The 14,320-nt window shown below is 67.4% G+C and overlaps 1 protein-coding gene across 2 annotated transcripts; it reads right to left on the reverse strand.

Moving 5' to 3' along the window:
* Positions 1–692: 692 nt before the first annotated feature.
* Positions 693–13,376, reverse strand: PACSIN1 (protein kinase C and casein kinase substrate in neurons 1). Of its 2 annotated transcripts, none has more exons than XM_064498045.1 (10): positions 13,236–13,376; positions 6,360–6,492; positions 5,871–6,027; positions 5,457–5,692; positions 5,098–5,253; positions 4,469–4,644; positions 3,954–4,074; positions 3,720–3,844; positions 3,179–3,372; positions 693–2,812 (listed from the first exon to the last, which is right to left on the reverse strand). In XM_064498045.1, the coding sequence occupies exons 2-10, from the start codon at positions 6,420–6,422 to the stop codon at positions 2,703–2,705; spliced, it is 1,338 nt and encodes a 445-aa protein (XP_064354115.1). In that variant the 5' UTR covers positions 6,423–6,492; positions 13,236–13,376; the 3' UTR covers positions 693–2,702. The 2 variants fall into 2 exon arrangements, with proteins under 2 accessions (XP_064354115.1, XP_025967773.1); XM_026111988.2 differs by lacking the exon at positions 13,236–13,376 and adding an exon at positions 7,376–7,570.
* Positions 13,377–14,320: the final 944 nt, after the last annotated feature.

The raw sequence follows: 14,320 nt of genomic DNA on the forward strand, positions 1-14,320 counted from the left end.
CGAGTCCCGGGTCCCTTTTGCGGTCCCCCTCCGACGCGGGTGGCCCGGCGGGACCCACATGGTGCACGGATGAAATAACCCGTTTTATCCCGCGCCGTGTCTTTTTTTAAGCAGGATCCATGTCGCTGCCGCTGCTCTGGGTGGCAGGAGGGGCGGCCTGGCGTGCCGGGTGCCTCCGGCCGCCGTGCCGGGGTTTCTCCCCCAGGTCCCTCTTTGGGGGGGATCGGGGTGCGTGGTGGTCCCCGACGATGCCGGGGCACTCGTCCCCTCCCCACAGCCCCCCTTCGCCCGGGGGTCCCGGCGGGGCCCTGGCACTGGCTTTCCCGCAGTCCCCGGCGAGCGGATCAACGCTCCCGCTGCCGATTCCCTGCTGCAAGTTTGCAGCCCTCGACCTGCCACCGAAACCGCCCCGGGTCCCCCCCATCCTGCTCCGTCGGTCCCGGAGGAGCCCCGCGTGGGGCGAACGGGAGGAAACCCGGAGCAGCCGTCCGCTCCCTGCAGCTCACCGGCAAGAAACCGGGACGATCTGGAGGTTTCGCCCGGCTCCGGGTTTTTGGGATGGGAACACCCGTCCCCCTGCACCCTGAGCCCCAGGACCCCCGCGAGCTCCCCCGGGGTTTGCAGCCCCGGCGGCTACATCTACACGGGGCGAGATCGGCGCACGCGAGGCAAACGAGGACCCGAACCGGGAGAACGCTTACAGAGCTCACTTATTTTCGCTTGCTGTTTTTGTTGTATCCACGGTAATACAATCACAATATATATATATATTATATATATACTTCTTAAATTACACAATCAATGTACAAAAAACCGGGGTGCATTGCTGAGACAGGTGGTTGGTTGGGTTTTTTTTGACTTCTTTTTTTTCCCCCTCCCTATTAGCGTAGCTAGCAGAAGAGACGGGGCCGGGCGGCTCTCGTCCGCGGTACCCAGCGCGCGGCGGGTCGCCTTGCTTCGGAGGAACGCCCGCTCCCCGGGCCAAAGAATTCGCAAACCGCCGGACCGGGGAAGAGAGGAGAGGCAGGAGAGGAGCACCTGGGGCAGATGAAGGCGTTGATGCAGGTGGGGGTGATGTTACGGAGATAAATAAGAGGGGGACTGGGGAAATGAGCCACTGGGCTCTTTCTCCAGCTGGTCCATGGCAGAGGGGTTGGGGTGAGATGCAGTGAAGGGGCTACGCTACCCGTGAGCTTCCCGCGCAGCGGCTGGTTGGAGATGCCAGTGTGGGAGGTGCTTTCCAAGAGCCGCAGCAGAGCAGGCATCCAACAACGGCACCCGTGCACTCACCCTCCGGGCCGCGGAGGCTGGACGTGGTGGCTTCCCTCGAGATCCTGCAGCGGGTCCTCTGCGCTGTGGGCTCGGTGGTGAGGAACCGGCCAGCGGGACTTTGGGCTGCTCCCGCAAGCGTCCCTGGCCGGTGACGCTGCAGAGCGGTGGCTTCCCCCCATGGACGGAAAGGCTCTGGGGTCTTGCTTTCGGCTGTCTTCGCCAGGCAGCTTCTCCACTGGGCTGGGGTCCACTTCCCCCGCCGAGCCTTCCTCGTCCTCCTGGATGCTTCCCCAGCGTGGGGACCAGACAGCCCGGAGGAAGGCTCCCGCTTCACCGTGTGAGGCTGGGATTTATGTAACCCCTTTCCCCTCCTGCCCGTGCAAAGCCTGGGGCCGTGAGGTCTGCTCCTGCCGCAGGAGGATTTTGCCCTTCGGAAAGGGAGTCCCACGGGGACCGTCCCCGGCAGCATCCAAGCCAGATCCCGCTTCACCATGTTGGTTGTGAAGGTTCTTCCAGCAGCAGCAAACCAGGGTGAGGTTCCTCTCCAAAAAGCAGCCTATTTTAGGCTGTGCTGGGCCACTTAGCCCTGGGTCTGGTTTGCCCTGGGATGAATGCCCTTGCGACAGCCGCTGCTGCTCCTGCAGCAGGGCACTGGCTCTGGAGCATCTGTCCCCTTCCGAAGACCACGTTTCCAGGAAGACCTTGACACCTCTGAGCAGAGAAGACCTGACCTGGCACAGAGGAGGAGGCTGAAGAGATGCCACCAAACTATATGGCTGGGAAGGTCCAACCCTGTCCAGATATTGACTCTGCTCCCAGCCCTGGCCGTGGCCCACGGTGAGGTGGGGAGGGACCAGCTCAGGGATGGGGCTGGATGTTGGCGAGGGAAGGAGGAGGATGTTCGTCCCCTTCCCTTGGGGAGGGAGGGCTGTGACGGAGGATAAATTGGGGAGAAGAGCATGGGAACATCAATAAATACATGGAGTAAAACTCCACTTCCTTTCATTTTCGGGGGAGCGAATTTGATTGGTCCCAGGAGCTTACGTGCCATGCATTTCGGAACAGTTCCAGCCAATCAGAAGGTGGCTCATGATTTCAGTAACTTTAAAAACCAACCAATCAGAAGCTCTCACTGGTTGGGCTTTAAGATCTTGAGGTATTGGCTTTTCCCTTGGAAAACCAACTAAAGTAGAAGAACGGACAGTGTCATCTTTCGCTTCACATTATCTTAGAAGAAAAAAGCAACTATGCAAAATACTCTTCAGAGACAACTCTTAAAAAAATAAAAGCTTGGTCGGAAAATATGTTTGAATCTCTAACTGTGAGGAGTGAACGACCAGACGGCGAAATGGCTGGTTGGCTGGTGGAGAGATGGAGACAACGGAGGGTGGATTTATCTGCTGACGGCAACGAGGAGAACACCACAAGACTTAGATAGCCTCCACGTAGTTGGCTGGGTAGAGACCTAGCTGCCCGTTGTCCAAGCGCCCTTTGCACCATCCTTGCTCATCTTCTTCACCTAGTTTGGTTAGTTCATCACCTGAAGCGAAAGGTAGAAAGGGGAAAGCTTTTTGCAGTGTGCATGAAGCCTCTTCTAACTCCTCCTTTTCTCCCCTGGATGCCGCTCCTGGGGGCTTCCAGGATTGACCACGGGCACTCAGGATTGTAGGGCAGAAAGGCAAGGGGTGACCCCAGGAGACCCCACAGGCTGGGTCCCAGCATCTCTCCAAGCCTGCTCTGGTTCAGGCTCAGCTTGTGCCTTCCCCTTTCTTCCAGTTGAGCATTTGAAGGGCTGAGATAACTCAGAAGTGATTTGAGGGATTTTACTCCAAAAAGCAGGACAGCGTGTGACCAGCAGCTCTGGCAGAGATGCTCTGAGTGACCCAGCACCCACGAGGGACCATACCTGCTTTGAAGCTGAGCTCGTCCTGCTCCTGCCCATCGTAGTCGTACAGAGCCCGCACCCGCACACCCTTCCCCGATGACTCCTCGTCGAAGGGGTTGGTGCCACCGTTGGCCTCGCTGGTATTGAAGGAGTTGCTGCCTTCGTCGTCGGACCACTCTGCGCTGTAGGTCTGGCCACGGTCGTGGCTGCTCACGCTGGGGGTGGGAAGGAAGGAGGGAGAAGGGCGGTCAAAGCAGGCAGAGAGGGAAGGCGGAATGGGCATGCCCCACTTGCCGGGGAGATCTGGATGGGTGCTGCAGCCTTCCCAAGGCTACAGGGGAACGGGGACTTCAGCAAGCAGGCTCCTGGGCCGAGGGCACGGCCCCCACTGGGCTGCCCCACAGCCAGCAAGACGCAGAGGGAGGGCACTGAAGCGTTTGCATGGTCAAACACTGCACGTTTCCCCATGGTGGGTGCCTACCTTGGGTTGCATCTCCCCTTCCTGCTGGGCACCCAGCCGCCCTCCCCTCCTGCCCGTCGGCAAGCCGCCCGGCACACTCACCTCCCGCGCTCCCCTCCCTGCGCCCCCGTCTCGCCCCCGCTGCTGGCGTTGGTCAGGGTCACCCCCTCGCTCTTCTTCAGCTTCTCTTTTCTTGTTATCGTGTGCGTCAGGTCGGGGTTCCACTCCTGGAAGCACAAACCAACCAGCCCCTGAGCACCGGGACGAGGGGCAGCCACTGCAGGGCTCGGAGCGGTGGCAGCCGTGGCCCCCGTCCCTGGGGGTGCTAAGCCTCACCTCGAACTGGGGCCAGTTCATGGGCATCCCTGGGCCACTGGTGCTGCGGAACCACCGGAGATCCTCCTGCGCATCCGAGAGGCGGATGGTCTGCTCCAGCTCCCGGTAGACGCTGGCGTAGCTGGGGGAGAGTTGCGGGTTGGGGCGCTGCAAGCGGGGATGCCAGCAGCGTCCTCCGGCAGTGGGGGATGAGGTGGGGTGGGGAGAAGCCAAGGATGTTTCCTCCTAGGAGCCGCTGGAGAGCACCAGGCTCCCCCGCAGCCCCCCCGCATGACTGTGCCACTCTGGTACGTCTTGGTGGTCACAGTGGTGGCAGGAGACCCCTTTCCCTTGCATCACAGGGGACTAGTTTGCTTGGAAGCCCCCAGACCCTCCAGGGCTTGGTTTGCTGCCAGGCAGCAGGAGCAGACCCTTCGCTGGCCCTGGCATTGCCCCTTCTGGCCCTGGCCACTGCAACGGTGACCCGCCACGCTTTCTGCCCGGCCAGTGGGCTGGCCAGCGAGAGACGCACATACCTGCTGCTCTCTGCCAGGTTCAGGTGCCTCTTGATGTCCAGGAGCACTTCCTTGAGGAAGTTGAGCCTCTTCTCCTCAAACTGCTGGCACTGCTCAAAGACCTGCTCCATGCTCTCCATGTACTGCGGGGTGCACTTGTTCAGCTCGTCCAAAACCTTCTCGTACTTCTCCTGAGTCTGCAGGTGCAACAGGGTGTCTCAGATACAGCTCGAGCACCTCAGAGACCCTGTCTGGGCACTGAGAGGGTCTGGCTTCTGGGCCACTTTGGCCAAACTTCTGGCCCAGCTTCAGCGAAGATCCTCCAGGGCTAAATCAGTTTAGCTGCAAGAGAAATCTTGCCCCAGGAAGAGGGGCAAACCTCTGCTCCACTCGCGGTGCCCTCAGCACTGTCTGCAAAGCCTGAGCCTTCTGCTGCTAGGTTACACGGTGCCTAGGGAAGGGAAAAGGGGAATGAAAGGGGGCAGATGGAGAGGTGGTGGCCATTTGCACTGGTTTTCACTGCCCGGGTGACCCTAGAGCCTGATGCTGTGTGAGCTCGGAGCAGAGGCAGCAGCCGAGCTGCATCACCGCTCTGCTGCTGTGACTCCCAGCTGTCCCAGCATGGGACCCGCCGGGGCAGTGACTCGCACCTTTTGCACGTCTTGCTTGCACTTTTCCACTTTGTCCTGGAGTTTCTTCTGCTGCTCAGGGGTGTTGGACTGCTCTGCCTTGCTGTTGGCTTCCCGGGTCATCGCCAGCTTCTCCTCCTTGCAGGCCAGGTGGTAGGCTTTCTTGGCTGTCTCCAGCTAGTGAGGGAAGAGACAGAGGATGGACATCAGAGCAGAAGTCGCAGCCCCCTGCCACGTCCCTCTGCCTGCCCTCCCAGCTCCCGGGGTGGGTCCCTTGGGTCTCCCTGCGCTGCCCAGCATGGACCAGGCTTCCCAGAGCCGGGGACTGGGAGATGGCCTCTGCCAACCAGGATGGGCTGCGGTTCTCGTTTCCTCCTCACCTCCTTGAGCTTCTTGGCCCAGGGTTTCTGCGCTTTCCGGAAGCCATCCTCTGCCTCCTTGGCCTCCTTGAAGCCCCCCATGATCTGCTTGTGGTAAGCGTCCTTCTGCCAGTTCTTGACCTTCTCAAAGTCGTCATTCAGCAGGCTGTTCTTCACCTCCTGGTGCAGCTCGCTCACCTTGTCTGCCTCCGTCATGATGGCACCCCACGCCTTCTCCATGCTGCCATACTGGGGGCCTGCAAGCGCAGAGGGGTGGCTGAGCCCGGCGTGCGAACCCGAGCCCCGGGTGCTGAGGCAGGCTTGTCCTCACCTCCCTTTTGCAGGTGGGGACACCAGGGCGTGAGACTGGGACCCAGGTGGCCTGGTCCGCCGCCGGCATGGGGTGACCCACGGCGTGGGGAGAGGCCGCGGTACCTTTCTCAATGAGCTGCCTCCACCTCTTGGACCAGTCGGTGAGCTGCTGGGCGTAGGACTTCTCGATCTTGGCCCTCTCGTGCACGCAGTTCATGAGGTCATTGCAGAGCCGGTGCCCATCATCGATCCGCTTCACCGTGCGCTTGTAGTTCCCCACCTGGGATGGGGAGAGGCAAGCGGGGCAGCCGTGGCCGGGGTGCCGGGGGGCTGGGGAAGGGCTGGGAGCTATGGGGCGGATCAGGAGGGGCTCAGGGGTGGAGGGGCTTTTGCTCCGTGTTGGCTCAGCCCCAGCTCCTGTGTCCCCTCGGGGCCGGGGGCTGCACCCGTCCTGCGCCGAGCACCCACGGGATCTGTGTCCGGGGTGCCCCGTGGAGCCTGCCCCAGCAGGGACGGCGGTTCGGGGCTCTGCGGTGCCTCGGTGGGGACAAGGAGGAGAGGAGCTGCCAGGGCTCCCGAGCTCGGCCTGGGGGGGCCGCAGCAAGCGCTCACCTCCCAGAAGCTGTCAGTTATTTCCTCCGTGGCCGCCGCGGACTCGTCGTAGGAACCCGACATGGCTCCCGCTCCTGCCTCGGGCGTTGGCGCGGGCGCTCGGTCGCTCTCCGGCAAGCACCAGCCTCATGCACTGCGGGGACGGGGGCCGGGCTCAGCGGGGGGGACGGGTCCCTGGGGACCCTGCCTCCCCCCGCCCTGCCCTCACCCTCCCTGCAGCCCCCGTGCGGGATGCGTGGGGGTGGCAAGGACACGGGCTGCCGTGCACAGCCCTGGCCGTGCAGCCGGCGCGGAGCATCGCCCCGAGCATCGCTCCGAGCAGGAGCAGCCCTGCGCCGTGCACGTGCCGTATCCCCACCGGCAGCAGCGGCTTGCGCCGGGAGCAGTGGTTTTAGCCGGGATGCGCTGCGGCGAGGAGCCGGCCTGTCCTCTCCGGGCGCGGAGATGCGCCCTGTCCGTCAGCCTGTCCGTGCCGAAGCTGGATGCGGGGCTGGGTGGACAGCGGGACCCGGTGCTGGCGGCAGCCCCCCGCGAGGAGCAGCCCGAGCCGGCGGCTCCATCCGGCTGCCGTCACGTGAGCTGGACCGCAGCGATATCGGCACAGATGGGCTAGAAAATGGGAGCTGTCGCCCTGCGGGTCCTGCTGGCAGCGCAGGGACCCGGCTTGTCCCCGAGCCCGGCTGGTGCCCCTCTCCCTCCCGCTGCCGGCATCGCCTGTGCCCTACGCCGTGGGGCCGAGGGTCCAGCCGGAGGGGCTCCGAAATCCGGACGGTGCCCAGCTTAGGAGACCGCAGCCGGCCCCTTCCAGCCCAGCTCCGCGCCAGCGCTTCACCCCGGACCCGCTGCAGCATCCGCGCGGCATCCACGCGCCCTCGGTCCGGGGGCCTTACGTAACCGCGGGGGAGCCCGATCTGCCGCAGCGCTGCTGCCGGGCCGGGCCGAGGGACCCAAAACCCCGGAGCGGCTGCCCCGCCAGGGAGAAGCCCCCCGGGAGTGCCGCCGCGCAGGGCCCTTACCCGCCGGGGGTCCTGGCCCGGCCGCCGCGCATCCCCGCGGGGACCGGGGCGAGCGGCCGTCGCGGGGCCGGGGGTGGCTGGCGGGGGCAAGCGCAGCCCGAAGAAATTCTCGTCCTGCTATTCCGACCTAATCCGTCCTGATCTTCAGAAAAACGGCATCCCCGGAGCATCACGTGGCCCTGCCGCGCGGCTTAACCCTTTGCCGCTCCACCGCCAGCTGCATCGGGGCTGGGAAAGCGGTTCGGTGTGGGGCTGGCGGGGTGGCCCGGGAGGGGACCGCAGTGGCCAAGAGCATCCCGCCACCCCCCTGCTCCGGCCGCGCTCCCGGGGCAGCCCCAGGGCCACGCGGCATCTCCCGGAGGGATGGGGCCAAGGCAGCCGGCATCGCCCCAGCTCCGGCCTCAAAAGCGCTGCGGGAGGCGAGTTTGGCCACGGCTGCTGCGCCCAGGCGCAGGTCGAAGCGCGATGCATCTCCCCAGGGTTTGTCCTTCTCTACCAGATTATTTATTGGGCCAATGGGAACCGGATTTCTTCTTTTGGGCCAAAAACCCTTGGAAACCATAAGGAAAGCTATGGATTTGGGGCTGGCTTTGAACAGTAGCTTGGTCCTCCCGCCTGGGGCTGAGCGAGAAGGGGGCAGAAGCGGGGACCCCCTTGGAGCCGGGGAGCGGGACCGCGGGCCGGGGCGCAGCGGGAGGACAGGGTGCCGAAACGGTTACGGGCGCCGCGGCGGGGCTCGCTGGGCTGGAAGTAACCGAGGCTGGCGGGGATTTAGTGATATAACTGCGAAACCCACCAATCCCCGGCTGCCTGCCCCGGCCGGTTAAAAATAAACGCGTGACTCCGGCCGTCGCGCAGCCTCCGAGACACGTATGTACGCGGGACCGCGGCGAGGCGAAGCCCAGCCGGCGCCGTGCCCACGGACCTGGCGACACGCAGTGCCCGGGCACGGACCCACACTCGCCGGCTGCCCGGCTCCGTTACGGAGCCTGCGCTGGGGAGCGGGGTGGGGGGACCGCCGTGGTCCCTGCCCCGTGGCACCACGGAAAGCTGGGGAGCAAACGCATCCCTGTGCCCACGGCGCCCACGGGCAAGGGAGTCGGGTGCTGCAGGGGCCGGGAACGGCAGCTCCAGCCTCTCCGCTCTCCTCCGGCGCGTGCCGTGGCTCTGGGGGCTATTTTTGGCTCTGCATCACTTTACAGTTGGTGCTGCTGCCTTGTTGCCTCTCTGCAGCCATGCGCGGATGCAGCAAGTGCATACGCACACACGCATGCACGCACCCACGCATGCACGCATGCACACGCACACATGCAGGCACACACGCGTGTGCACACCCATGCATGCATGCAGCCCCGCACGGCTGCCGACGCGAGGCTGCCCTTGCTCCCCGCGCGCTGCGCGTCACCCCGGCGCGGCCCATCGCTTCGCATCAAGGCAGCTGGCGGTGATGCCCGCGGGCCCAGCGGCCGTGGCGCGCTGCCAGGCCCCGAGTCGCGCTGCTGCAGCCTGGCACGGCCCCGCCGGCTCCCTGCAGCCCCCGCGGCCAGGCCTGCTCGGGGCTGAGCACTGCCGCAGCTCGGCTCACGGGGCGCGGGAAGGGCTGCGGGGAAGCAGCCGGGGGTGTTGCAGGGGGTTTCTGCCCTCGGCGTGGGAGCTGCGTGGGGAGAGCCGGTGCGGGAGCCGGGGGCTTGGCTGGGTGCACGCATGCGGGACGGGCGCCCGGCCGCTCACCGAGGACGCGGCCCCGTGCGGGCAGGAGGCTGCTGCAATGCAGAGGGCCGGTTCTGCAGACGCTGCCCGGGCACACGGACGCCTGCTCGCGCTCCCGAAACTGGAGCTCTCGCTGACGGTGCCCCCTCCGCCCACCCCGGCGGGGACATCCCGCTTCGTCCCGCGCCCCCGGCCCCGCGAGAGGGGCTGCACCGAGGGGCTGCTCCAGGGCTCCAGGCATCCACGGCCAGGGGAGGCAGCCGGGTCCACATGGGTCCCCCGAGCCGCGGCCGCCCCCGGGTCCCTTCCCGCTGCCACCTCCCGGCCCTGCCGCGGGACCCCTCGCTGCGGGAAGGGGCTGCCCTGGCAGGCAGCCGGGAAGCAGCGTGCAGCCGCGCCGGCTGATGCAATCCTCCCCGCCGGCTGCTCCGCTGCCTCGTGTGCAGCAGGGACGCGCTCCGGCCGGGAAAGTGGCCGGCGGCAGCGAAGCCACCCCGCACCGAACCGGCCTCCTCGCTGCACCCGCGCTCCCCGCACGGGCAGCCACGGACCCCAAACCGATGCACCGCGAGACGCTGCCTCGGTGCAAAACGCCTCTGCAAACCCACCTGCGCGGGGGTAAATGGGGAGATAACGCAGTGCGGCGCGTGCCGAGCCCTGGCTGTGGGAGCCGGGGACCCCGGCGGTGGCAATGCCACGTGCTGCAGCCTCGCCGTCGCACAGCGGCTCCCAGCCAGGGGGGAACGGGGGCTCAGGGCCGGCAGCGAGTGGCTCTGCACCCCCCGCGCACTGGGGAGACCCTCGTTGCCTCCCCGCTCTGCCCGGAGCTGCCCCGCGCCGGGCGCCCGTCAGATCCTGCCCGGGATTTTGCAAGCCGTGCGGGCAAATTTGGGGGAATGCGCCTGGCATTTCCACGTAACGCGAGTGCTGCTTTCTGGAGGAGACGTGCCGGGAATGCCGATAGCACCCGGGGCCGGCGGGATGCGGGGGCCGGAGCCAGGCTGTCGCCCCCGGCCGGGCGAGGGAGCGGGGTCTGAGCCCTGGCCTGGGGGGTCTCGACTTGCCTCCAGGCTCCGCAGCTTTTCCCGATCCCTCTCCTTGGCATCCTGCGGGGATGCCGGGACCCGGAGCAGGGGCTCTGCAGTCCCAGCAGCGGATTTAGGTCCAATCCCAGATACGAGTGTGCAAATGAAGCGAGAGCTAGCGAACGGCGGGGGACACCGGGGCGCATGCACGGGGCTGCCGTCCCCCCCCTCGGGGCTGGCCCTGGGGCACGGGCAGGGGCTGGGGGGGGGGCAGCGGGGGCTGCCAGAGGATGTCGCTGGGGCTGGCTGCGTTTTAGCTGCGTTTGGTGGGGAGGGAAATGGGGCAGAGTTGGGGGGGGCTCGAAGCAGGGGGAGGAAGCACGGGGTGGGCAGAAGGGCTGTGGGGGGGGGGCAAGGGGTGAAGCTGGGGCTAAAAGTGCAAAAGGAGGGATTTCAGCGATGGGGGCGAGGGGCTTAGCTGGGCGGGGGGGGGGTGATGAGCGGGACAGCACAGACCCTCCCTCCCCTCCCTTCACAGCTGGGGAAACTGAGGCACGAGCATGGCAGTGAGGCATCCCCGGCCCCTGGCGCCTGCTCAGAAGCACTGGGGGGGCTCGAAGGTTGCACAGCCCCCCCCCGGCCCTCCCTGGCACCGGGGTCACCACATGCTGCCCATGGGGTGCACAGCATGCCGTGCCGCCGCGTCCTCGCGCGGTGCCGTCCCCCACCGCGCCAGGGACCCTGCAAGCTCCCCCCGTCCGTGCAGGGGTCCCAGGCATCCTGCATCTCCATCCGCGCAAAGGACCAGGCAGCCCTCACCCCATCCCTGCGAGGGACCCAGGCGTCCTGCATCCCCATCCCCATCCCTGCAAGGAGCCCCGGTGTCCTGCATCCCCATCCCCAGCCATGCAAGGGACCCAGGCATCCCGCATCCCCGCGAGGGACCCAGGCATCCTGCATCCCCATCCCCGCAAGGGATCCAGCTGTTCTGCATCCCCATCCTCATCCCTGCAAGGAGCCCTGGTGTCCTGCATCCCCATCCCCAGCCATGCAAGGGACCCAGGCATCCCGCATCCCCGCGAGGGACCCAGGCATCCCGCATCCCCATCCTCATCCCTGCAAGGGACCCAGGCATCCTGCATCCCCATCCTCATCCCTGCAAGGGATCCAGCTGTCCTGCATCCCCATCCCCATCCCCGCAAGGGATCCAGCTGTCCTGCATCCCCATCCTCAGCCATGCAGGGGACCCAGGCATCCCGCATCCCCATCCCCGCGAGGGACCCAGGCATCCTGCATCCCCATCCTCATCCCTGCAAGGGATCCAGCTGTCCTGCATCCCCATCCCCATCCCCGCAAGGGATCCAGCTGTCCTGCATCCCCATCCTCAGCCATGCAGGGGACCCAGGCATCCCGCATCCCCATCCCCGCGAGGGACCCAGGCATCCTGCATCCCCATCCTCATCCCTGCAAGGGATCCAGCTGTCCTGCATCCCCATCCCCATCCCCGCAAGGGGCCCCGGTGTCCCCTGCTGCTCTCCGGGCTGCCCCGGCCAAGCCGCGCAGGGGAGGGCGCTTACCTGGGGCAGGGGGTGCCCGGCGGAGGGGGGGGGTCCCGGTGGGGCCGGCTGCGGGGCGCCGGCACGGCAGGGCAGCCGCGCTGCGCTGCGCGCCGGCCGTGCAGCAGCACCGTGCACGGGCCCGGGCGCGCGCCCTGCCTGCAGCCGCCCGTTGTCACGGCAACGGGGATGGAGCTGCTGCCTGCACCGATGGCAGCGCCGGCGGGGGGACCGGCCCCCTCGCCCTGGGCCTGCTGCCCGGCCCCGGGGACACAAGCAGGGCACGCGGTGGCCCTGCCTTTGGCCCAGCCGCCCTCCCGCTCCGGCCCGGTTGCCCCCGCCCGGGGGTGACGAGGGCAATTAAAAGGCAGCGGCAGACGAGGGTTGCGCCGGTAACAGAAGCCGCCGGCGGCAGCGGCTGCGTTGCGGCTCCTGGCTGCGGGGCGGCCGCCGGATCGGGTTGCCGGAGAGCGTCGCCGGGTCCCGCGTGGTGCCGGCTCCTCTTTCCTGCAGCGAGCGCCTCCGGCTCCCTGATGCAGCGCGGTGGGGGCCCGCGGCCCCCGGCCCCGCTCCGGCTCAGCGCGGTTTTGCAGAAGCAGCTTCCGCCGGGTCTGAAGCGCCCGCAGGAGCGGGGCAGCCCCACGCTGCGGGTGCCTCTCCCCGGGGGCAAAACTTTGGCGTTGCAAACTTTGCGGAGTGCATGCAGGGTCCCAGCATGCTCCCCCACTTCATTATTTTAAATATTTTAAATGTGCTTTAAACCGGCGCAGCCTGGTCCCCTCTGCCCAGCCAGGAAAGGGACCGGCGTCACCTAACGCACTCGCGCGAGCACCAGTGGCCCGGCCGGGGACAAAGTCTCCCCGCGGGGCGGTGGCGCTGCCGGCCGCTCCCGCCCGGCTCCGTCCCTGCCCCGAGGGAGCAGGCAGCCCGGAGAGGCGGCCGCGGGACGCGCCGGCTCTAATCCGGTTAGCGAAGCGCTTGCTCGGCCGTTTGCACGGCGAAGCGGGGGCTTGCTCGCGCGGGGACCTGCTCGTGCAGTACCACGGCCGCCCAAAAACCAACGGCACAAACCCCACGTGGCCGGGGGTGCCGGCCTCGTCCCTGTGGCACCCATGCACGGCCCCGCGGCTCCCCAAACCTTCCCCTCTCGGCTTTACGAGCCCCCCGCGTGAGGTGCCGGGATGCTGCGGGGATGCGGAGACCCCGGGAAAGCCCTGCGGCAAGGCCGGGCGCAGGCCGAGGCGGCGGTGGGGAGGTGCTCGCGCTCGCGGCCCGGACAAGCGCGCGCTGCTGGGGCCGGGTTTTGGCTGCCAGCCCTGTTTTACACGTTCACGGAGCGCTTTAGGGCCCCAGCTGGGACGAGCGGAGCCGATGCGGTGCCGGCGTGGCGTCGGGCGGCAAAGCGTGGCCCGGCAGTCGGGGCGCGAGGACGGGGCCAGGACGGTCTGCAAACACCGATTTCACCTCTCAGCAAATAACCCCAGCGCCGGGGGAGCCCTCGCTGCCCGCCGGTGCCAGAGCAGCCCCCGGTGCCGGCACCTCCCGCCCCCCCGGGCCGCACGCCGGTACCTGTGCGCGGAGGCCGCGGGGCGGGATGCGGCCGCCGGGGAGGCCCGGCCGGCTCCGTCTCGCTGCGGCTGCCGCTGCACATCGGCAGGAAGGTCACGGCAGATGGGGAGGAGGGGGGTAAAGATCAGCGCGGAGATTAGAGAGGCATTTTTAGCCAGCCAATCGCCGCCCCGGCTCGGCGTAATGACTCCGTCGCCGCGCAAGGTGACAACGTTACTGCAGAAACGGCAGGGAATAAGCCGGGAGCCCGGCTCGGCCCGGCGGGAGCCGGTGCAGGGGTCGTCGAGCCGGCCGCGTGCCCGCTCCGAGCCCCAGGCCCGCGCTGGCGGGCGGCTCTGCCCGGCGGAGCTGGACGTGCCCCACGGCGTCCCCACGCCTGCGAGGCCCGGCCCGGCCCGGGATCCCGGCCAGGGCGTTACGGCCCCGCTCCAAAGGGCGCCGCGGGCTGCGGCGCCTCCTCCTCGCCCCCGGCTCTCCCTGCGCTGCCGCGGAGAGGCCGTCCCGGCACCGCGGCGGCCATGCCGTGGCGACACCGGCTAGAGCCCGGATGCCCGGTCCCCGGCGGCCGGAGCGGGGCTGGTGACGTGCCCCCGGGGCGCTAATCCCCCCCCCCCTCGGGCGAGGGCGTGCGGGATGATCCTGGCAATCTGCCTCCGGTGTGAGGAAAGGAGCCGGCGCTGCAAAGCCGATCAGGCCCGGACACGTGCGGCCGCGGGGGTCCCCGCCGCGCCGGGCGGGAGGAGGGACGGGCGCCGCGGCCTCCCGTGCACGCGCCTTCCTCCCCGGCCTGATTAAAAACAGTGATTCAAGGGTTTTCCCAACCCCCTGGGATCTCAAAATCCCCCGTGGAGACCCCGGGGGCTGCACGTCACGGGGTCCGGTGGCTGCCGCTCTCCGGGGCCGGGGGAGTGGGGCGAATCCCCGTGGGCGGCAGCCGCCCGGCGAGGCAGCAGCTGGCCGGTGCCGGAGGCTGTCGCGACCCCCCCGCGCCGGCACGGGCCGTATTTCCTTACTCGCCTCATGAAATATTTAAAGGCGCCATTAAACGAAGCCCGGCCTGGTTTCGCCCAGGGTGTGTGGGGGTG

The sequence above is a fragment of the Dromaius novaehollandiae genome, chromosome 27 (genome assembly GCF_036370855.1).
Source record: "Dromaius novaehollandiae isolate bDroNov1 chromosome 27, bDroNov1.hap1, whole genome shotgun sequence".
Classification (NCBI taxonomy): Eukaryota; Metazoa; Chordata; class Aves; order Casuariiformes; family Dromaiidae; genus Dromaius; species Dromaius novaehollandiae.